The 25,937-nt window shown below is 37.3% G+C and overlaps 1 protein-coding gene across 2 annotated transcripts in view; it reads left to right on the plus strand.

Annotated features, from left to right (window-relative positions):
* Positions 1–1,945: 1,945 nt before the first annotated feature.
* LOC124607499 (histone deacetylase HDAC1) overlaps positions 1,946–25,937 on the plus strand; it is a 161,080-nt gene continuing 137,088 nt past the window's right edge. For both annotated transcript variants that reach the window (XM_047139883.1, XM_047139884.1), the window contains exons 1-2: positions 1,946–2,078; positions 9,277–9,389. In XM_047139883.1, coding sequence (XP_046995839.1) covers positions 2,030–2,078; positions 9,277–9,389 — 162 coding nt within the window. In that variant the 5' untranslated portion in view covers positions 1,946–2,029. The remainder of the gene's footprint in view (positions 2,079–9,276; positions 9,390–25,937) is intronic.

Here is a 25,937-nt window from a genome sequence, read left to right on the forward strand (position 1 = left end):
TAACTCAACCTGCTGCTCTTTGAAATCCGTACAAACACTGCGAGCTTTGTGACACATTGCATTCCCTCCTAGGAGATACCACTGCGTGCACTCGTATTCTGTTCTATAGGTGGCAGTGTGGAACAGTATTGAGTGCCTTCTGGAAGTCAAGGAGCATGGCATCTTCCTGGATGGCTGTATCTACTGCTTTCTGGGTCTCATAGTTAGTTCTTTGAAGCGAGGGGTTGGTTGTACTTCTAAATTCTGATTTCTCAATTCATTTACTACTTAGTTGTCTATCACGTTGTGATCTATTTCTTTAATAACACATATGTCACTGGGACGTCGCCTTTTTTGGGATATTCGTTGGTTCTTGGGTTTTGTCCCTGTGCCTTCACGGCACGATGCGAGGCACGCCACAGACTTTCGCTTAAAGTGTGTGCTACTCGGAATGTGCGACCTGATATACATACAGGTACTATGCAAAGGCGCCCCCATACTATAGTTTGTAGGGGGGCAAGGGGCTGGCTAGACCGGGGTTATGTAGTATTTTTAATATTTTGTGATATGAATTGCGACTTGTAAGTAACCATAAAAAAAGTCCAGTTGTGATCCTGTTAAAAAAACTGCTTAATACCGACTTTTCAATCATATTGTTGAAAGAAAAGCACCTGTCTACAGTATATGTTTTCCTTTCGCTGAAAGCGGGGGTGGGGGTTGGGGGGGGGGGGGGGGCTTGACACTATGTGTTTGTTCTTTTTGAGGTTAATCGTCAGTGTTTCGATGTTCCTTACGTATTGCCAGAAGGCGAGGCCCAGCTCGCATTGGGTATCTCATTTTGGCATGTTACTGATGACATAGGTGTACATGTAATCTCTGCTGGAGATCCGTTGGATTCGACACCTAAAATACAGTTTTGAATCCTAAATACAGTTCTGAAGCCTTCATTGGTGTGGTCAGGTTCCCTAGCGAGATGGGGTCAGGGGAATCCTACATTTGGGCCATCTCTGTTGTGTCCTACTATGGTGTTTGTGTGTGTTGCTATTGTGTGGCCACGCTAAAGTTATCTGGGGTTCCGCTTCGTTGCCAACTCACGGCCCAAATGCTTTTCGAAGTGAGGATGTTTCCATGAGTTGCACCAGACTATGCTCGAGTTACGGAGCAGCGCTATCGGTCCTGGCACGTAATTTTCTCTAAGCTTGATTAGAGGCAGGAACTACTCTGCCGTGTTGCACTAATCTGATACAAAACGACAATTTTGCGATACCTGAGATGCTTCGCGTTCCATACGCGATATGAACCATACGAAGTCCAGTAAATTTGTACAGTGGGAAGCAACCTCTGTCATCCACTTCACAGAGGTTTGCGGAGTATATAAGTGGATGCAAAATACGAATTGCATCTTTCAAGTGCACTTTTGTTTTATGAAAATGTAGCTTGCACTAGGAGTTATTAACTAATAAGCCATCGAAGAATAGTCTATTATACAGTTTCTCTAATTAAGAGAGTTATCTGGCATCCGTGAGAATTCTCCTTCTCACTGAACTTTGTTTATCACACGCACATATTTGACATTAGAAAAACAATTTTACATATGTTCCTCATTCGATCACCGTTATCCATTCCATATGTACGGCGAGGAGGCGAGAAAACCTCGTCTTTGTGAAAAATTAGTTTTGCTTTGCAGTACCTCAACGTTCTTCAGCTGCACGTTGGTAAATTGTAACAATCGTGTATAGTGCGAGACTACTTGTTTTTTTCCCTAACACGAATTCTGTTCTGTATTTAGTTATTTATGCTCAGTGGATGACATTCGTGACGCGTCGCTATGACACGGAACAGGCGAAATAAAGTTTCGTCTCAGTCAGAAAAAGCATTTGACAATTGTTCAGTTTTTTCAAAGTTCTTAAGTATATAGGTTCCCCTTAGAGCCGTGATCAAGTTCTTTGGTCTGTTCGCAGGCTATTGGTCGCTTACCAGCGGAGATCTGCGAACGTTGTTTACTGTTTGGTGTACCTGTGCGTCTTTTTCAATAGTTTATGTGTGAAAAATGACTACTCAGCCGCACAGTAAGAAGCGCGTCTGCTATTATTATGATAGTAAGTATTTTATTAGAGTACGATTTAGAAATAGTGACGTTTTTTTATATTAAAGTCGCAGTTACTTTCGCAATGAGCGTCGATCCGTATATAATTTAATTTTTTGTCGCTGGTTTAACGTTTAAGTGCGAAAATGGACGTAAATAGAATTAACAATGTAAATTTTAATAGCCCTACAGTGAACGATGTGGTGACTTGCGCACTTCTCAGTTGTCGGTCAGTATTTTTCCTGTTAGGGGAAGAAATTGTCTGGGCGGACATTATCGAAGCACCGTAGTTTGTCATGAGGCACATATTGTCAATGAGAATTGTATATTGATTAATATAAGACCGTTTTTGCATCTCTATTTCTACACCTTACTGATTAATAAGCTGAATTATCGTCATTATCACTGCCAAATAGAGTAACTTTAGTTAGCATTAGTTAAATTGTGTTCCCGCTTTGGAAGTACGGTGCCTAAGCTGTCTTGGAATAATGAATGTGGAATAAACCGCCGATAGGCGATTTTCGTATTTACTCATAGTGAAAACTGTTTGTGTTACGGCATAGATAATTTTGTTAGATAAATTCGAAAAAGTCCTAATTGCCTATAAGATCGTTTTACCGAATTTAGATTGATGTGATTGCTCCGTTTTTGAATGGTCGCTTAAAGATACAAGAAATAAAAATATTTGACTTTGCCACGAGTTTGTGGAGAATAAGATGCATCTGAGACTCCAAATGTCATTTAATATTATCACCATCTCCTGATAATAATAACTTCTTATATGATGAAATGTTTTGCGAAATTGGGTTAAATAGTATTTAGGGAGACCAAACGTTTATCAACATCAGTTTTGAAAGCGATTTTTTGTTTATTTATTTATTTACACCAGATAAACGCGGAAATAAAACTGCAAACCAGATATTGTTAAAGAATGCCATTATGATTGTTATGATTCAGATTGTGGAATTGATCTCTTAAACATTTGGATTTGGGGGGGGGGGCAGGGTTGCAGATTTTGCCGAGTCCCATAGGTCATTCCAGTATATTTTGCACCTCCTTCCCCCTCAGACTTCCCTCCATTACCAGGTTTGCTATTCCCTAATGCCTCGGGATGTGTCATGTTAATTGGTGCCTTCTTTTAGTCAAGTTGTGCCATAAATTTCTTTTCTCCTCAGTTCAATTCAATATCTTCCCATTAGATATTAGTCTACCCTACTAATCTTCAGCATTCTTGTATAGGACATTACAGAAGTGTCCTATTCCACTTGCCTGCTTTGATCCATGATGTCATCAATATGGCCGAAATGGCTACTTTCCATGTATACAAACTGACAATCACAAGACCACCCACACTCGCCAACAAATACAATCAAAAATGAAAATGACACAACAACATCTCACTTGAAAAATAAAATGAAGCTAACAGGACAACCGTGGAAAATTGGAGGTTTTGGCCGAGGCGAGCTAAATATACAACAAGAAAAAAACACTGCACCATCCCAAAACAAATAATAGAAAAAAAATTAAATTATGACATTCTGCTGCACCACCAAAACCAAAACTATCAATACCAAAAAACCAGCACATGCAACTCTGAAAAATGGAGCCAAAAACCCAAATATCCCACATTCACTATGTCATTTAAAACACAACCAACCCACCACAAATATACACAGACAAAAGATAACAATTACTATAAAATAAAACCAAAATGAAAATTACTTACCACAACACAAGCGTGCTACGGTCCGAGCTACGGGAACTCTCATCAACCTCATGTTGTTGCCACAAATGTGACATCTAACGTATTCAGCAATAAGACTGAACATCTGCAGAAACTGTATGTCAGACATCATCCACTTCAGAAATTAATGATACATTCATGAATTTCACTGTCGGTCTCCATACATAATAAAAAGCTATAAAAAAATTAGACATTTTTCTGCACAATGAACATCAAACTAATCAGACCTAAAAAAAACCCAAAAACATAAGCAATTAAAAAAGCTTTAATAACTCACTAAAACACGTCCACAATCTATGTTACTGTACCAACTACTTAAACTCAAAACCACTTTAGCAGATGACAACCTAAACTCAGATGCAGCCAATAACATGTTAAACTTGGCACGTGCATATCCACCACAAGATGGCATGATCAAATACAACAACACGACTTCTGCAAACACAACCAACTCAAAAACTCCACACGGTAGTGCTGTCACACACCACTACATCATGGGTCAAAGCAGACGGGTGGAATTTGACACTGCCTGTGTAGCACCACATTTAGTTATTTTCAGTTTTTCATTGCTTGATACAAATTTGCGACAATCTGGATGATTGTAGATCTGGAAATTGGTAATACTGAAATGTGAAATTCTTACAGAAACATATATTGTGTTTAGATTTTTTTCCTTAAGCATAAGAATTCTAAGCACTGTACAGTGACTTGCATGGTAAAAGGTTAACATGATCAACATCAAAATTGTAGGACTCAGAGGCAACATATATTAAAACTATCTGGGATTTGCTGAAGACCTTGCTATTCTGCATGCAAACACCCAAAAAATCTACCAATAAGCCGCCTCACCACAGAAAATCAGCCTCAGAATACCTTTTGAGAAAACCAAAAAATTATATTTACTGATCCGTCACTGTAAACTATGATCACAACAAAACAGCAGCAAATCAAAATCTCAGACTAAATTGAAATGTGTATGAGTAATCAAAATGCATATTATACAACCAGAAATAATATTTGTAAGTGAAATAATTCTCAAAACCACCAATGCAGCCGAAATAGAATGAATAGTCAGAAGGATGAAAATTAGAATGTGCACACACACAAAATATGTTGCCAAGAAAATGTACACTAGAAAAGTAGGTTCTAATAAAATAATGTATAAGGAACTGGAACCATTTATGAACATGATCAGGCAGAAACACATTTTGTTCATTTGGTGTGTAATCAGCACTCTAGAAAACAATCAACAGGAGAACTTATTAAACAGTAAAAGCAACATTAATTGAATTTCAGAAATCAAGGAACAAAGGGGGGAATAAAAATTACAGTTGAGATATAAAAATAACATAATTGAGAAAATTGAAGGCAAACAAAACAAATTAAAAACTGAGATAAACAATCAGTTAATGGGATAGTGATTTAAGATGAAGAAAGGAAGTTGAGATCCGATAATGAAAGCGCTGGGAAGCAGGAAACTGAAAAACCTTTTTTATTGAACTGATCAAAGAGGTCCAGTGATGGCATAAAATATAAATAAGTGACAATAGATACTCAGTCAAATTCATATTCTTAAGAGCACATTTCCTTACGTTTGATTGTTTGTTGGTATCTGATGCATGGAAAATGTTAAATTCTGACGGTGTGCAGAGACTGATTTGGATGAAACACACAAAACTTTGTGGTCCATGCAAACATTGTAAAAAATCACACTGGCATTATTTGTTCAAAGTTTGATATTTTTTTGCAAAGTTGTATGTATTAAAATTGCAAATAGTTGTGGGTTTATCTTCAGGAACTGTGCTTCTGGAACAGTTAAAAGAAATGTGTAAAATAGTAAGCTGATGATGTGCCCCTTATGTCCAACTTCCCTCAACAAAGTATGCATTTCCTACCAGTGGAATGCTGTACTAAGAGTTGCACTTCTTGAAGATAGGTTCTAGTCAGCACATTTCTTTCATTTGGAATTTTAATTTCCTGACTGTAATTGTTGCTTTAATACAAAAGCTCTGATACATATTAGACACACAGTTGTAGTTCTATGGCTGCATAACAAATGTAATTACACCATAGTTATGTTGCAGTATTATTCTATGTCACTCTCATGATACAAGTACACATATATCTTTATGGCATTCCAGTCACTCCATTTTTTATTGTTTCTTGGAACTGCTCCTTTTTATTTTCAGTTCTTTAGTAATTTAAATTGTGTCTCCTTTATTTGTGTAAAAAAAAAAAAAAAAAAAAAAGTTGTTACAGGGTACACAAAGCACACAAATATCAAAATGATGTGTACACGAGGGATCCTCAAAACATAGAACATGTTACAAATTACAGCATTTTGTGTCAGCAAAAATGGCATTTAGTAGACACCACATTCTATCAAGTAAGATAAGTGTCATTAACACTGGTAAGAAAAATGTAAAAACATTTGAATATTTCTTGAAATGCTTGTGTAGTTAAAGAGCTAATCAGGAACACAGATAGTTAATAATGAAAATGACATTCTGGACTTAATGCCAGAAGTGTGTAAAGCCATGACAGCTATGAAGGAAGTAAAGCCATCTGGAATGATGGTAATTCAGTAGAAATCTTTAATGCTGGAGGCAAAGTAATACATACAGACACACAGTGTTAAAAGAAGAAAACAGTTGCCCAAACTGGAAGAAAGCTGTAGGTATTCTACTTACAAAGAATGGACACAAACGATACCAGAAGAAACAGACCTGCCAACCTTCTCTCTGTAAAATAAAGGATGGTTATATTTTAATCAGTTAAAGGAGTAGGCAGGTTTTAGAAATGGATGTAGTACAATGGCCCATCTGTAGATAATAAAAGATTATGAGGAAAAATTTTGAATTTGATTTGAAGAAAATCCGAGAAACAAGATGCTGATTCAGTGGATGTATCAACAACCTAAAGAATGTATACAACAATGGGAAAACTTTCATTACAATTTATCTGGATGGTTGGGAAGTATAGAATTGACTGAGGAGATCGGCACATAGATTCAGTATCACCAAAACTGTTCTCGGCAACCCTGCAGGAAGTTTAATGATTAATGGAAGCCACTCCAGCTGTTTTATTACACATTTATTGTGCTATGGTCCATTTCGTTCTGAGAACATCTTCGAGTTGTCAGGTTTGGCTTTGCCAAATGATTCCAGTTTCCTATTTTTGCTCAGAATTTTGGGCTTTTAGGAGTAAGGATGTTAAGATTTCTTTTTCTTCCTTTACTCTTTTGAAAGGCAGCGACAGTAATAGTAAATATTTGCAACCTTTTGAAACTATGTGCTGTCACACAACTTGAACGTGAATACTTGCCTTTCATTGGCCATTGTGCTACCAGTTGTGCATTCTGCGACATGGACTAACTCAAAGTCTCAAACTGCCACTATACATTGAGATGACAACAGTCATAGCATACCTCTTAATATTATGTTGGACCTTCTTTTGCTCTGTGTGACGCAACAACACATTGTAGCATGGACTCAACAAGTTGTTGACAGTTTCCTACATGAGTATTGAGCCATGCTACCTCTAGAACCATCCATAATTGCAAAAGTGTTGCCAGTGCAGGATTTTGTGCACGAAATGACTTCTGTTTTATGACCCATAAATGTTCGATGGCTGGCCACATAATTTGCTTGAAGTGTCCAGAATGTTCTTCAAACCAGTTGCGAACAATTGTGGCCCAGTGACGTGATGTGTTGTCATCTATAAAAATTCCATCATTGTTTGGGAATATCAAGTCCATGAATGGCTGCAAATGGTCTCCAAGTAGCTGAACATAGTGATTTCCATTCAGTAATCAGTTCAGTAGGACCAGGGGACCCATACCATTCCATGTAAACAGGACCCACACCATTATGGAGTTACCACCAGCTTGCAAAATGCCTTGTTGACAACTTCGGTCCATGGTTTCGTGGGTTCTATTCCACACTCACAAGCCGAGAAGAAGAGCTGCAGGTGATGGTGTGCTGTTAGCAAAGGCACTCAAGTCAGTTTCTGCTGCCATAGCCCATTAACTCCAAATTTTTGATGCATTGTCCTAACAGATAAGATTGTCGTATGTCCTACATTGATTCCTGTGGTTCTTTCACACAGTGTTGCTTGTCTGCAACTACGCAAATGCTGGTGCTCTCGGTCATCAAGTGAAGGCCATTGGCCACTACATTGTCCATGGTGAGACGTAATGTCTGAAATTTGGTATTCTTGGCACTCTCTTGACACTGTGGCTCTCGGAATATTGAATTCACTAACAGTTCTCGAAATGGAATATCCCATGTGTCTAGCTCCAACTACCATTCCATGTTCAAAGTCTGTTAATTACTGTCGTGTGGCCATAATCACATTGGACGCCTTTTCACATGACTCCACTGACTACAAATGACAGCTCCGCCAAGTCACTGACCTTTCATACCTTGTGTATGCAATACATCTATGTATGTGCATATCACTATCCATGATTTTTGTTACCTCATTATACTCCTGTTAAAATTACTTTGTTCAGAATATGGGCAATCATCACCTTTGTAATGGAATGATGACAGTGAAAATTTGTGCCAGACTGGGACTCAAACCATGTTTCCTCCTTATTGTGAGAAATTGCCTTACCGTAAGGCTATCTGAGCACATCTCACAGCCGGTCCCAAACTTCCGTATGTTGTCAACCATTTCGGCTGTTGGTGGTGCACCGAGCAAGGTGGCGCAGTGGCTAGCACACTGGACTCGCATTTGGGAGGATGACGGTTCGAACTCGCGTCCAGTCATCCTGATTTAGATTTTCTGTGATTTCCCTAAATCGCTTCAGGCAAATGCCGGGAGGATTTTTTTTGAAAGGGCATCGCTGATTTCCTTTCCTAATCCGATGGGACTGATGACCTCGCTGTTTGGTCCCTCCCCCAAATCAACCAACCAATCGTAGTCACTGCAATGCCTGTCCCTTCAGACTTGCACACATTTCTTAAGGAACAACACAGGTACTGCAAGATCGTAAATTACTTTGTGATTATTGACATATTGCAGGGGGGGTGGGGGTGGGTCACAGTGTTGCCTGTGTGCAACCAGCCACACTTCACAAAGTGCTGCAGGTATGAAAAAGACAGCCAACACAGTGAGCAGGTGTCCGGCCCCTACCACTCGTCTCGATGAAATGTCAATTGCAAAGTAATTTTAATGAGCATGTAGTTCCTCTCCATGCCTGCCATGCTATATAAAGGCTCCACCATGGTACTGCAGAATCAGAACCCACTGGAGGAAGGATATAGCAGACAGTTAAGTACTGCTTGCAAAAGGTAAGAATTGTGAGTTGAGTCCAATTTAGTAGTAGTTTAAGTATATGCAGCTCTGCCTGGATTTTTTCCTGGTATTTTTAGAATTTTACTTGATGTAGGAGTAATCAAACCTACTAATATTAATACTATTACACAATAGAAGCTCATTCACAAAATCTGGATATTTGCAGGTGACATAGGAAACTACTATTATGGCCAAGGTCATCCGATGAAACCTCATCGCATTCGTATGACACACAACTTGTTGTTAAATTATGGCCTTTACAGGAAAATGGAAATCTATGTGAGTATATATATGCTACAATTTGCTTTGGTTTTGATAATTCTTGGAATTAAGTTGTCCTCAGCCATATAAGATAGTTATGTATCTTTGCAATAATTATATGCATGTGATTTATTTTATTGTTGATTGCATTATTGGATGTGCATCCACTATTCTATTGTAATCTTCCATCTGAAGACTGTATGGGTTCACCTGTCCAGGCTATTTAAGAGTCTTCGTCTCTGCACAATTACTGCAACTTACTTAATTTTGTACCTGCCTACTCTACTAAGGTTTAATCCTCATCTTTACCATGTTTCACCCTATCCCTTCTTTTAGTTAAGTTGTGATATAACTTCTTTTCCCCCAAGTTCAGCCTCACAGCCTACTTCTTTCTGGTTATGTGATGCACCTGTGTAGTCGTCAGAATTCTTCTGTAACACCACATTTGAAAACCATGTACATTTCTCTTGTTTACTGTCCATGTTTCAGTTCCGTACTCTTCAGACAATTACAGTTAGAAAACACTCTTCAATTTATGCTTGTTGTTAACACATTTCTCTTTATTGTAAAGCTTCTGTTGCTATTGCCAGTTAACATTTTACATCACTTCAAATTCTCAATTTTGCTGCACAAATAGCAAAACTCATCCGCTGGTTTCAGAATCTCAGTTCTCAATCTAATTCCCCCAACATCATCTGACTTCATTCATCTACCTTCAGTTATGCTTGTTTTACTTGTATTGGTGTTAATATTCCATTGCTTGTTGTTCTGTAAATATTAAGTAATTGTCATCATCCTTTGAGGAAAAATACTTTTTGATTCTTTTTCTGGATGTTTAGAAAGTTTGAATGTAAATCAACACAGCCTGTTTGATAATAGAAATTTTCTCTTGGAATGTTGTAAGTATTTTTCCACAAAAGAAGTTCAGCTTCGTAGCTCAGTTGAGTATGTTACCTGTTAACAGATATAGTGCACTTATAGTGCACTACCAGCAACATCCCTAAATTATTCGATACATGCTTTGATTCTTAAACTGTTAACAAGCAATGCCACGCCCATCTTAATTGGACATCACATATTAGAATGGAGTGGGATGTAAATCAAACCAACTTATGAGCATAAGGGTGCTTTTATTATTTTTCCTTTTTGGGAGGTTAAATGGGTTACACGCGGGCTTTTGAACTGAGAACAAAGTCAAACTGCCCTACCGTTGTCAACAGCATCCCCTACAGACTGTAGCAGAATGTTGGTTTTGTCAAGAAAATCGTTAACCACAACATAATAGCCCTAGAATGTTTACTAATTTAAATCTCTGCTCTAATCTTCTCCTGTTTGTGTAAAAGGCAATATCCTGACTGACTGACTGACTCACTCACTCACTCACTCAACATCGCCCAGTCCAAACCGCTGAGGAAAGAAACTTGAAACTTAGAGAAGATGTGGATCTTTTATTGTAGGCGTTTTAAGAAGGGATTTTTCGAAATTCCAACCCTAAGGGGGTGAAATAGGGTTTTGAAGCTAGACCTACATAAATTGTATTTGGTTTCTTGGTCAGAAATTAAGGTATGTGCATTTCAGCATTTTTGGAAATTTAATCCTGTGGGGATGAAATAGTGGGTGAAAACTTTTTGAAAATATATCATTATTAAAGAACTACTAAAGTATTTTTAAAGTTACGTCTATGGACATTGGTATTTGACTTCATGGTTACAAATAAAAAAAAAAAAAATATTTGTCAGTGTTTCTACAAATTGAACCCCTAAGGGGATGAAATAGGGGATGAGATTTTTTATGAAAATATTTTAAAATTAAGAAAGTATTTTATGGGTAAATCTATGAAAAATTAAATTTGGCTTCCCGGAAATAAAAAAAGGTGTTACACTTGTAATGGTCGCCTAGTCGTAGATATTGCTATAATCACACTATTTCACTCCCATTTACGGAGCTTGTTAGCACTTGATGTTAGGTTGGTGCCATTAAAATGCATTGTGGTTATCACTGCTGCTTGCTGGATCGCTGCTGTCTCTCGATGCTGATGCTGGCTCTAAATCTGCTTGTCTAGGGGTAAAAAAAATGAGGGCCCGTGTTTTTGATGTGCTTTTGATGATAAATAACGAGCGAAACCAACAAATATTTAAACTTCAAATATTTATTACTCTGGTGGCCATCTTAATTACACTGTCCACCAAAGACAATGACACAACACAAAGTAGTACTGCTTTTACATGTTCTTTGCATTGTTTATCCACCTCGAACAATAACACACATAATACACACTTTACCAGAGTGACATTCCGACTGCGCTCTCAACCCTTCTTGCTGCTTGTATTTATAGCCTTGTCAAAGAACTACTAAAAAGAGATATAGTTTATAAGTCACATGTACATCTGTTATCATAATTTGTACAGAAAAGTTATTAATTTACATCGAGTGACATAATTTAACATGTTATTAAAATGACAGACAGATTTGTTGACTTGGCAGAATAATTCTTTGGTACAAAAAGGCCGTGTTTTAGAAGTTTGTCAATTGACTTCTCAATTTGCATAAATAAATAAATAACATGAATTATTAAGAATTACATTGGTTTTCGTCTAAAATAGGAGTTATTACGTGAACACTGAGTGAAAACGCTCCTAGTGAACAGATAAGTTTCACTGGGTGATTTTTATTCAAGGAGATCCAAAATACCTAAGTTGTCCACTATTTTTCGTACTTCATAATAATTATTTAAGATGAACTTAGTGTTTTAGCATGATGACATTTGCTGCATCAGTGATCAAGTGATATTAAGTTTTGTGTTGGTCAGTTATTCAGTATAATTTAATGGGTTGACTGTTTATGGTGACATGTTATGCAATCATTGTTAACATACACAATAACTCTTCTATAATCATAACTACTCGTTAAACTGATTGAATTTGGAGGGTATCGCATACTTTGGTAAAGTAAAGCCTTTAATAGGTTCCGTTACAATACCCCGCTCGGGTAATATTATTTACAGAATGTTAATGATATTAGCCGACTAGGACAAATTTGTCAAATGACTAAAATTTGGAAAAGTTCTACTTTAATAAATTTTTTGTTTTACTAGGCATAATGTGTATGTATACAATGACCGTTACGCTGTTTCAAAATGACTTTTTCCTGCAAATATTTTAGTTATGTTGTTTCAAATGTACTTTGTGTTATGACTCTCAGTATGACAGCACAATAAAAATATTTAGTAATATATGAAAGCAAAAAAAAAAAAATGTATAATCTTCGCTCACAGTGAGCCACATTGAAAATGATCAAAAACAGACACAAATATATCACATTTTATGTTAAGATATATAAAAAATGTATGTAAATTATTTCAAAGTCAGCTCTCATTGAGTCACAGAATAATCAAGATAATAGAAGGAACATAAAGATATTACATAGATTGACAGGTCATATGTCCATAAGAAAATATTGCTGCTGTCTGCTCTTTTTGAGCCACGTAATGGAAATGAAAACAAAGAACATAATTGTAAGTATGGACATGATATATACACACAAACACTAGACAAGTCATATGCATGAATATAATATGCATTTGCAGAAGAAAAAAAAATAGTTTTTTAAATATTGTCTCCCATTGAGACACACAGTCAATATAGGACAAGAACATATTAATACCAAAATTGCACACTTAATTTGGACACAACATAACACAAACATCAAACTTGGTGAACATCTGATTAGCTGTAAAAAATGGTACACAAATCTTATGCCTAAGAAAAGAATAGTAACAAAATGATGGGTCTTGCACAACAATTTTTTATATTGTCTTTTGTATTTGGTGCAAGTATGTCCCATATTCAGCAATACAAAAAGAAAGTAATAAATGTTTGTCACCTTCTTGGGTGCATGGTTATACTTGCCCATTGCAAGTAAAGAAGATGTCTCAAAATTTAATATTCAATAGTGACAATAATAATATAAAAACATTCTCTCAGAGATCTGGAACTTTTCCAGGATCTATAGGATGAGTGGTAGTTGCTATTTGACACACCCAGTAAACATCTTTGCTGATAAAATGCTTTATGGAAAATGGGTAAGTAACTGTATTCAAAAAGGGAAATGTACTTAATCATGTTTATATGGTTTCAATTCAGTGATGTTTCTTAATCCAAATAACCTTCTTGATCTGGGAAAGATAAGTCTATACACATTAGGATGTGGGCTTTCTTTTATTTCAAATGGACCAATGTAAATATCAAAAAACTTTTTAAGTTCGGCTGACAATAATTTTGATTTCTCTTGTGTCTTGATGAGTAACAAGGTCCCCTGGTTTGAACTGTGTAGCTTTTCCTTTGGCTGCATGTCGCCTTTTTCTTGATTCCCCTTGTTTTTTCATGGTTTCCCGTACACAGTCTTCTCTTTCTTGGGGTGACATAATTTTGCAAGGTGGGTACTCTATGTTTTCAGTACATTATTTCAGGTGGGGAAAATCCAGTGGAAGAGTGCTGTAAGCTGTTCATTATTTCTTCAAAACTATTTATGTACTCTAACCAATTAGTGTGGTTCTGGCTACAGTAGGTTCTGCACAGTCTTCCAATCTCTCTCATGTATCTCTCAGCTGGGTTGCTTGACGGGTGGTAAGCAGATATTAAAATGTGTTTAATTCCCGTGTCTTCAATAAAAGTTTTCCAGTATTTAGAGGTGAACTGAGACCCATTGTCTGAAAGTATTGCCTTTGGTTTTCCCACAGTGTTGAAATAATTACTTGTAATTTTTGAAACTATCTGTTTGCTGGTAGCTTTCCGTAAGGGATAAAGCTTTATAAATTTGGAGAAGATGTCTACCATGACAAATATAACTGTAACCCCCCTTGTCTTGGGTAACGGTCCGTAGATGTCAGTTGCAATGAGATTGAGTTTATTTGTGGGTAATATGTTCTGCATTATTCCCCTGGTTGTTTGGTTAGTCGCTGTTACCCGCAGACATCTGTCACATGTTGATAACTTTTTCTTTACTGTTCTGCTAATGTTGTAAAAATAAATGTTCTCCTCTATTTTCTCAATACACTTAATGGTGCCACAGTGGCCAAAGCTGTCATGTACATAAGTAATGAGCGTATCTATTTGTTGCTCAGGCCAACACAGTTTCCAATAGTCTAAATTGGGGTTAGGTCTTCTGAATAGTATCCCCTTGTGTACTTTATAGTATGCTTCTACCTTTTCTACCCCAGTTTTTCCAATGTAATTTTTGGCTAGTTTCCAGTTTTCATCGTGGTTCCGAAACCTCCTAATGTCGTTACAGATTTTTTGTATTTCCTTTTCCTCTTTAATGCCCTTTAGATACATAATTTTGAAAATTCTCTCCTCCTCCCCACTACTTCCTTCCAAATCACTTCCCAAAGGTAGTCTTGATAAAGCGTCTGCTACCACATTTTATTTTCCCTGAATGTACCTCACTTCGTAATCGAACTGCTGGAGAAACATGGCCCATCTGGTGAGTTTGCTGCACTCTTGGAGATAGCTTAATGCTTTGTGGTCTGTCTGTACTATTACTTTATGTCCCAAGAGGCAATTTCTAAATTTTGTAAAACCCCAATGTATAGCTAGTAATTCCTTTTCTGTCACTGTGTAGTGTTTTTCATGTTTTTGCAGAATTCTGCTGGCAAATGCGATTGTTCAGTGTTCCATTTTTCCATTTACTTCCTTTTCTTGAAATATATGTACTCCTAACCCTGCGTCGCTGCTGTCAGTAGCTAGCCAGAAAGGACTAGACATGTCTGGTTTATGTAGAAGTTGGCTGTTACATAGTTGCGTTTTGATTTTGTTAAAAGCATCTTCACATTCTGGTGTCCAATCCCACACTACATTTTTCTTAAGTTATACAAACACACTGCATTTAATGCTTGATTACTGATGAATTTTCTGTAAAATCCTGTGAAGCCGAAAAATGATTTGAGTTGTTTCTTGTTTCTAGGTGTTGGAAAATTTTCTATGGCTTTTATTTTGTCTTTGTCTGGCAAAATCCCTTGTTCTGTAATGATGTGTCCCAAAAATTTTAACTCCTCTAGCCCAAATTTACATTTTTTCTAATTTTAATGTCATTCCTCCCTTTCTGGGTTTCATAAATACCTCCCTTAATAATTCAAGGTGTTCTTCCCAAGTTTTCCAAGTGATTAAAATGTCATCTACATAAGTGGTTAATTTTGAACTAGTTTCATGACCAAGTACAAAATCTAATGCTCTGATGAATTCTGCAACTGATACATTGAGACCAAATGGCACGACTGTATACTGATAACATTTACCATTATATAGAAAGGCTGTATATTTTCTCGAATCAGGACTAAGTTCAACGTGATGAAAACTAGCGGTGAGATCTAGGCTTGTCATATGTTTGACACACTCAAATTTACCCAACAGCTCATTATACTTTCTGGGTGGTCATTTTCTCTGATGAGATACTTGTTCAGATGTCTGGAGTCTAATACAATCCTAACGCTATTGTCTCCCTTTTTTACAATGACCAACGGGTTGTTATAGGCACTGCAACTTCTTTCTATAACTTCCCAATTTTTCCATTTTTTGTATTTCTTTTTCCACATCATCTCTTTTTGCAAATGGTATTCCATACGGTTTTATAAAGAAAGGCTCATGAGGTTTTAACTGTAATTTACATTGATAATATTTCACTCTACCAGGTCTGTCATCAAACACATCTTGGAATTCCCATAATAACTCTTAATTTTTCCTTCTGTGTACTATTTAGGCTTTCAGCTTCCCCCAGTTTTTTCTCTACTAACTTATCAAACTCTTGACCCTCTCCATCTCCCTCTAAGTTCTCATCCGGGTAATAAACACCCTCATTTTCATGATACACTGACTGAATGTGATTGCAGCTGTCACCACAGTTTAAAATTAACAAATTCACTACACAGCTTTGTTGCATAACAGGTTCTATAATACACATTTGTTTTGCTGCAAAATTAAACCCAGCACTCACTTTTAATGTCCAATCCGTACCTGAAATAAAATTTTCATTCAGGTCACCTACTACTAAGCATCCATGTTCAAAATTTAGGTTATCAATTTTAAAAGTAAGTAATACTTGTTTTTTAACTACCTTACTGGCTCTGCCTGTAGCTCCTCTCACTTTTAATCCAACAACTGGCATCTCAGGAAAATGTTGAGAATTTCTGAGCTTATCTCTAAGTGTAGAAGTGATGGCAGAAACAGGACTTCCTGTGTCTACTAACACTCTTCCTTCCCACTTGTCAATGTTTACTTTAACATATGGACAACCTAGTTCAACATCTTTATCTATTTCAGTATTTTCAAACAATAGATCATTTTCAATTTCTTTAGTTCCTAAGTCTAATGTCTCTTTCCTACACTTAGACACATCCCTCTCTGTTTGCAAAGCATTGACATTTAAATATAAACCTTTGTTTTCATCTGTTCCTCTTAACACTGTGTTGCCACTTAACAAACTACTGTTTTCACCCCATTTTTTATGAAGTCCACTACGGATTCTTATCCACCATGTAGGATACAAGGTTGCACTTACCTTTGCTAATTCTTTCCAAAAGGCATCTTTGTTTATACAGTTTCCATAGTTGTTCCACAAAACTTCTAAAAACTTTTCCCCTTTTTCTTGAAAACACACATTTACATTCCATCCCTTTATATTTTCTTTATTATTATTATTATTATTATTATTACCATTCTCATAGATTAGTGTTTCATAGTTCCCAATAGGCAATAGCTTGTCATCAGATACACATTCCCTAGCCTGCATTTCACTTAAATTAACCCCATTATTACCCATATTTGTCACATCACTTACCTTTACCTCATCATCACTTTTCAATTCTACAAATACTTTTATTTCTTTTATTTTTTCCTCCACACTCTCATCAATAACATCACTTGACTTAGGATCATTATTTAAATGTCCCTCTATTACTTCTTCCTCCTCCTCCACGACAACCCCATCTTCAGTTTCCCCCCTATGTGTCTGAATCTCAGCAATTGAGTCTTTGGCTCCATTAAACACTTAATCATCCCCCTTCTTATCAAATAAACCCCCCAGAATAGATTCTATTTGTGGTGTGTCTGACTTGTTATTAACACCAGTATCTTTTTCAGCCCCACTATGGAACTCTGCAATACCTTCAACTTCTGCACTTTCACTAACTACCTGTGCTTGAACGCTGTTTTTATTAACTGTATCACTTTTACTCATAGTATCCCAAAACCTTTTATTAAATTCTAATTTATTCCTTCTAACAACATCAGTATTTTCATGGTACTTACTCTTTTACATTGTATCTCCTCCTTTTCCAGTTTCGGTTATGTGTTGTCCCGTCATAATATTATCCAGCCCCAAAACTACCGTTTCCCAGCTGGTTCCCTCAGTCTGTCCGTCTGTAGTTGTCGTTTTGTTCACTAGTTTCAACAAACCCCCTTCTATCTTGTTCTCTTCCCCAATACCTATTTCTATCATTCCTGTTATCTCTCCTCCATCCTCCCTCCTGTGTATTGTTTCTGAAATCATTTTCATATCTCCTGTCTCCCCTATTTGGAGCATTATTTCCAGAATTTTCAAAGTCTCTCCTCCCATAATAATCTCTCTTTACATTCCTGTTCCACCCCCCATGCTGGTTGTTGCCAGAACCAAAACTTCTCTTTCCAAGGCCCTATCTAATCTATCTACAAATTTCAGGAACTCTTCCATTGAATCGTCTGGTCCATGGACCAATTCTCACTGCAATCTCTCTGGTAAACTTCTCTTTAAAACTTCAATTTGTGTCATAATATCAAAAGAGTTATTCAAGTGAGCAAGTTTTTTCAATTGATCTCTGCAAAATTTTTGCATTCTCCCTACTTTCCCTCTATACACTGGTCCATTTAGAAATTCTGACTTTAATCTGGCTTGTATGGATTGTGACCAAAATTTACAAATAAATTTAGCTTCAAACTCTCCAAAAGTATTCCAAGAATCATTATTCTCGTTTGCCCAGGATAGGGCTTCCCCTTCTAGAAACCTTTTTACTAACTTAATTTTTATGTTATCTGACATTCCTACAGCAAACATATCCTTACATTGGTGAATAAAGTAAACAGGGAGCAGATTTTCACTAGGAAAGCATTTCACTTGGATGTGCCCATACATTGTATTTTGATTGTAAAACATTTGTTTTGACATCAGTGCATCTTCCAATTGTGTATATTTAGTGTGTATATTTTCTACTTTTGTATGTACATTGTTGGTATACAGGTTGTATTCTTGTTTAAAGTTTTCTGATGTTTTGTCTATTCTCTGATCTAATCTTTCTACTTCAGTATCTACTCTGTTGTTGATGACGGCAATGCTGTCTGTGTTAGCTTGTATGTTTTCATTTAAACTTTTGAACTTCAACTTGAAATTCTTTTCTGAAGCGTATCAACTGTTCTCTAGTGTTCTTACTGAGGGTAGTTTTAATTTCCTCACACTTCTCATTGAGATGAGTACTTAATAGATCAAAATTCAAACTTAACTTGTCCAGTCTATCTGTGTTTTCTTTAAGTTTCAAATTTACTTGTTCACTAGATTGTTTAAGTTGTGAGCTTATTTGAGTTGCAAGCTCTGCTAGCCACTATGTTAAGTTTAATTGTTCACCATCCCCTGGTTCAATTTTTACATTTCCTACGATCTCATTACCCTCAGGTACAGACATGTTAACTATTAATTTTTTAAATGACAACAACAACAAAATACCTTGCTTTTTTTTTCTGTAGCTATGCTATGATGTCATGGTCGGTGTTCCTTGTAGGCTTTCTTCACTTTTATTTGGTTTTTTATCGATGCTGAAATCTTGAGTGATGAATTCCATTGACATAATCTAGATGTTAACCTTCTGAGCGGTGTGATGATGATTTTTCGTAGTCGCACATACTCACGTTTTTTCACTTTGAAATATTTTCACTGTTGCCACACTGCACAAATAAACTTTTCGTAGTGTTAAGCACTTATGAAATTTATCGCTGCACTATTATCATCAATGCACTTAAAGATCCCGACTGAGCCCCCACTTTTGTAATGGCCGGCTAGTCGTAGATATTGCTATAATCGCACTATTTCACTCCCATTTACGGAGCTTGTTAGCACTTGATGTTAGGTTGGCGCCATTAAAATGCATTGTGGTAATCACTGCTGCTTGCTGAATCGCTGCTGTGTCTCGATGCTGATGCTGGCTCTAAATCTGGTTGTTTAGGGGTAAAAAAAATGAGGGCCCGTGTTTTTGATGTGCTTTTGATGATAAATAATGAGCGAAACCAACAAATATTTAAACTTCAAATATTTATTACTCTGGTGGCCATCTTAATTACACTGTCCACCAAAGACAATGACACAACACAAAGTAGTACTGCTTTTACATGTTCTTTGCATTGTTTATCCACCTCGAACAATAACACACATAATACACACTTTACCAGAGTGACATTCCGACTGCACTCTGAACCCTTCTTGCTGCTTGTATTTATAGCCTTGACAAAGAACTACTAAAAGGAGATATAGTTTATAAGTCACATGTACATCTGTTATCATAATTTGTACAGAAAAGTTATTAATTTACATCGAGTGACATAATTTAACATGTTATTAAAATGACAGACAGATTTGTTGACTTGACAGAATAATTCTTTGGTACAAAAAGGCCGTTTTTTAGAAATTTGTCAATTGACTTCTCTAATTTGCATAAATAAGTAAATAACTTGAATTATTAAGAATTACATTGGTTTTCGTCTAAAATAGGAGTGATTACGCGAATACTGAGTGAAAACGCTCCTAGTGAAAAAATAGGTTTCACTGGGTGATTTTTATTCAAGGAGATCCAAAATACCTAAGTTGTCCACTATTTTTCGTACTTCATAATAATTATTTAAGATGAACTTAGTGTTTTAGCATGATGACATTTGCTGCATCAGTGATCAAGTGATATTAAGTTTTGTGTGGGTCAGTTATTCAGTATAATTTAATGGGTTGACTGTTTATGGTGACATGTTATGCAATCATTGTTAACATACACAATAACTTTTCTATAATCATAAATACTCGTTAAACTGATTGAATTTGGAGGGTATCGCATACTTTGGTAAAGTAAAGCCTTTAACAGGTTACATTACACAAAGTATTTGGAAATTCAACCACTATGGGGGTGAAATGGAAGATGAAAGTTTTTATGGAAGCATTTCATTGTTCAAGCATTTTTAAAGCATAATCTATGAAAATTTGTATTTGGTTTATCTGCTAGAAGTAAAACGTATGCATGTCACTGTTTTTGGACATTCAACCCCTAAGGGAATGAATTTTCAAGATAACATTTTTGTTTCTTGTTATTTCATTTCTCAGTTAGATGTAAAGAAATATTTGTTAGCGGATGAAAGGAGCTATGGAAATAGCTCCACAAGAACACAAAAGGCATGATTAAGAAAAACGTTGAACCCTAGCTATCAGAATCTCATTTGGAAAAATACCATGCTTATATGGGCTTATGTTGTTGTTGTAGTCTTCAGTCCAGAGACTGGCTTGATGCAGCTCTCCATGCTACTCTATCCTGTGCAAGCCTCTTCATCTCCCACTACCTACTGCACCCTACATCCTTCTGAATCTGTTTAGTGTATTCATCTCTTGGTCTCCATCTACGATTTTGGCCCTTCATGCTGCCCTCCAATACTTCCAGAAAAGACTTTCTGACACTTAAATCTATACTCGACGTTAACAAATTTATCTTCTTCAGAAATGCTATCCTTGCCATTGCCAGTCTACATTTTATATCCTCTCTACTTTGACCATCATCAGTTATTTTGCTCACCAAATAGCAAAACTCATTTACTACTTTAAGTGTCTCATTTCCTAATCTAATTCTCGCAGCATCACCTGACTTAATTTGACTACATTCCAATATCCTCGTTTTGCTTTTGTTGATGTTCATCTTATATCCTCCTTTCAAGACACTATCCATTCCCTTCAACTGCTCTTCCAAGTCCTTTGCTGTCTCTGACAGAGTTACAATGTCATCGGCGAATCTTCTTCTCCATGGATTTTAGTACCTACTCCAAATTTTCTTTTGTTTCCTTTACTGCTTGCTCAATATACAGATTGAATAACATTGGCGAGAGGCTACAACCCTGTCTCACTCCCTTCCCAACTACTGCTTCTCTTTCATGCCCCTTGACTCTGTAACTGCCATCTGGTTTCTGTAAAAACTGTAAATAGCCTTTCGCTCCCTGTATTTTATCCCTGCCACCTTTAGAATTTGAAAGAGAGTATTCCAGTCAACATTGTCAAAAGCTTTCTCCAAGTCTACAGATGCTAGAAACGTAGGTTTGCCTTTCCTTAATGTACTCTCTAAGATGAGTCAGTGTCAGTGTTGCCTCACATGTTCCAACATTTCTACGGAATCCAAACTGATCTTCTCCGAGGTCGGCTTCTACCATTGTATAAAGAATGCGTGTTAGTATTTTGCAGCCGTTGCTTATTAAACTGATAGTTTGGTAATTTTCACATCTGTCAACTTTTGCTTTCTTCGGGATTGGAATTATTATATTCTTCTTGAAGTCTGAGGGTATTTCGCCTGTCTCATACATCTTGCTCACCAGATGGTAGAGTTTTGTCAGGGCTGGCTCTCCCAAGGCTATAATGGCATGTTGTCTACTCCCGGGGCATTGTTTCAGTTTAGGTCTTTCAGTGCTCTGTCAAACTCTTCACACAGTATCATATCTCCCATTTCATCTTAATCTACATCCTCTTCCATTTCCATAGTATTGTCCTCAAGAACATCGCCCTTGTATAGCCCCTCAGTATACTCCTTCCACCTGTCTGCTTTCCCTTCTTTGTTTAGAACTGGGTTTCCATCTGAACTCTTGATAGTCATGCAAGTGGTTCTCTTTTTCTCCAAAGGTCTCTTTAATTTTCCTGTAGGCAGTATCTGTCTTACCCCTAGTGAGATAAGCCTCTACATCCTTACATTTGTCCTATAGCCATCCCTGCTTAGCCATTTTGCACTTCCTGTCAATCTCATTTTTGAGACATTTGTATTCCTTTTTGCCTGCTTCATTTACTGCATTTTTGTATTTTCTCCTTTCATCAATTAAGTTCAGTATCTCTTCTGTTACCCAAGGATTTCTACCAGCCCTCTTCTTTTTACCTACTTGATCCTCTGCTGCCTTCATCTCTCAAATCTGCCCATTCTACTTCTACTGTATTGTCAATCGTTCCCTAATGCTCTCCCTGAAAGTCTCTACAACCTCTGTTTCTGTCAGTTTATCCAGGTCCCATCTCCTTAAATTCTCACCTTTTTGCAGTTTCTTCAGTTTTATCTACAGTTCATAACCAATAGATTGTGGTCAGAGTCCACATCTGCCCCTAGAAATGTCTTACAATTTAAAACCTGGTTCCTAAATCTCTGTCTTACCATTATGTAATCTATTTGAAACCTGTAAGTATCTCCAGGCTTTATCCATGTATACAACCTTCTTTAATGATTCTTGAACCAAGTGTAAGCTATGATTAAGTTATGCTCTGTGCAAAATTCTACCAAGAGGCTTCCTCTTTCATTCCTTACCTCCATTCCATATTCACCTACTGTGCTTCTTTCTCTTCCTTTTCCTACTATCGAATTCCAGTCACCCATGACTATTAAATTTTTGCCTCCCTTCACTGTCTGAATAATTTCTTTTATCTCATCAAACATTTAATCAATCTCTTCGTCATCTGCAGAGCTAGTTGGCATATAAACTTGTACTACTGTGGTAGGCGTGGGTTTCGTATCTATCTTGGCCACAATAATGCGTTCACTATGCTGTTTGTAGTAGCTTACCCACATTCTTATTTTTTTTCATTCATTATTAAACCTACTCCTGCATTACCCCTATTTGATTTTGTATTTATAACACTGTATTCACCTGACCAGAAGTCTTGTTCCTCCTGCCACCGAACTTCACTAATTCCCACTATATCTAACTTTAACCTATTCATTTCCCTTTTTAAATTTTCTAACCTACCTGCCCGATTAAGGGATCTGACGTTCCACGCTCCGACCCGTAGAACGCCAGTTTTCTTTCTCCTGATAACAACGTCCTCCTGAGTAGTCCCCGCCCGAAGATCCGAATGGGAGACTGTTTTACCTCCAGAATATTTTACCCAAGACGACGCCATTATCATTTAACCATACAGTAAAGCTGCATGCCCTCGGGAAAAATTACGGCTGTAGTTTCCCTTTGCTTTCAGCCGTTCGCAGTACCAGCACAGCAAGACTGTTTTGGTTAGTGTTACAAGGCCAGATCAGTCAATCATCCAGACTGTTGCCCCTGCAACTACTGAAAAGGCTGCTGCCCCTCTTCAGGAACCACATGTTTGTCTGGCCTCTCAACAGATACCCCTCTGTTGTGGTTGCACGTATGGTACGGCTATCTGTATCGTTGAGGCACGCAAGCTTTCCCACCATTGGCAAGGTCCATGGTTGATGGGGAGTATGGGCTTAATTAGCATGAAATGCTAGAAGGTATTGCAGTTTGTGAAAAACAATGAAATTCGATCACACAAAAACAAAATAAAAATTCTCTGCAGGCCATTCAGTCTACCCAAGCAAAGCAGCGATCACTAAGCTAGTTGTTTATATATGCTTGCAATGGAAAACTTAAGATGCCAAGTATATCCCTATTTGAAGAGGGTCAAAGTTCTCTGAAAGTGGCAGGTATATGTCTGTTTAAAGATAGTGAAAACTCTCTGAAAGCTACCTCAAGTAAATTTGTCTAAGGATAAATAATACTTTATCCTTTTGTTTCTCACTTATGGTCTCACATTTTTATGAGATACAGATCTACGATTGGGTTTCAGTAGCTACTCTTGTCATATATTCATGCAAAATTTTAGTGAGTGAGTTTTCCACAACTGTTGAATAACAGTGTACAGATTCAGTTTGGGTGGTAAGGTACATTTACATGGACATAGAAACTGTGTATTGATGACATATTGCCTGGAAACGTCTGGCAAACTAGTGGGAAGTGAGTGTGACTGTTTTACTTTTACAGTTCGCAAGGAGGAAAGTTAACAAGAAAAAGAAAAATTAGGCTTCTTAGATACATTCTTTTGAACAAACTGCTTCTAAAAAATAACTCGTGAACTGATCGTTCACGTTTAACCTGAGTGTCAAATCATGTTGTTGGGGGGGGGGGGGGGGGGGGGGGGAGAACAGAATTTTCGCTATAACACCTTTATTGCTCGTTCTACAACATTTTAAGCATTGTGCGCCTCTAGAAATCCCCTCTAATGACAATACACTGTTCTTATTGTTTCTTTCACTTTTGGAAAAACCCCTGGAGTGCATGTACTGGGATGGCATACAGCTCTCTTGTTTGTCGTCCTGAATTTCCTTTGTAGTCAGAAACAGTCTCCTTTCAACATGGTCGTATGTTTGGGAAACAGGGAGAAGTCTTCTGGGGGCTAGATCTGGAGTATGGCGGATGATGCTCAACAGGAATGTACATTTTGCTGGATAGCTACAGACAAGGAGTGATGTGTGAGCCAGCGCATTGTCATGATGAACATCCAAGTTGGATTTACCCACACTTGAGGCCTCTTCTTGCACATAGCGTCCCCCAAGCCCATTAGGATTCCCTGGTGGATTCCTTGTTTACCATGTGACCATGTGGTGCAAATTCCTGATGGACAATGCTGTTGTAGTCAGAAAACACAACCAACATTAGCTTGATCTTTGACCATCTCATGCATGCTGTTTTTGGATGGAGATACCCTTTCCTCACACATTGCGGCAGCTACATCTTAATTTCAGTATTATAGCCAGACACCTATGTCTCATCACCTGTCGTGATGTTCTTAAGGAAGTTGTCATTGTCATTTGTGAGGAATTCCCCACTGATTTAGTCATTGGTCTGTTTCTGATCTTCAGTAAACAAATGTAACTCGAATTTTGCATTGACAAGATGTGTCTCACAGTAGTCACACAAAATTTGATGGCATGATCCTACTCTGATGCCTAACTTTCTCAGCAACTTTTCAAACAATTAAATGACGATTTCCATGAATCGCAGCACAATATCTCTGCGACTCACGCTGTCCTCTCTGTATGCTGGGCTAAGCAACTGTAATGTAGCTGTGAAAATTTAACCAAGTTTGTAGCAAAATGTCACACACACACACACACACACACACACACACACACACACACATTGGTCTTCAAACTCTTTCATTGTTGTTCCATTAAGTTTTGGGTGTGCAGCCGCAAGAAATCTCATTTTTCTTCAAATATTTTGGCTGTATAACGTTCAGTCATCTTCAGAGTGAGCCGCAAGACTGTTGCTCCAGCGCTCACTTCGTCCCTTTATACTGTTGTACCGCGCAACTGCGCATGCGGCCACAGATGCAAATGGGCCAGAGACGTTGGTTGGCAGCAGAGACGTGCATAATGTGCGAGTTGTATTTATGACTACGCAGTTGATCTTTGTTGGCATATCAATATATTATTGTGAGCTGCACTGTGACAACGTCTTTGCGAGTTTATTACGGCAAGTGCCG

The sequence above is a fragment of the Schistocerca americana genome, chromosome 3 (genome assembly GCF_021461395.2).
Source record: "Schistocerca americana isolate TAMUIC-IGC-003095 chromosome 3, iqSchAmer2.1, whole genome shotgun sequence".
Taxonomy (NCBI): domain Eukaryota; kingdom Metazoa; phylum Arthropoda; class Insecta; order Orthoptera; family Acrididae; genus Schistocerca; species Schistocerca americana.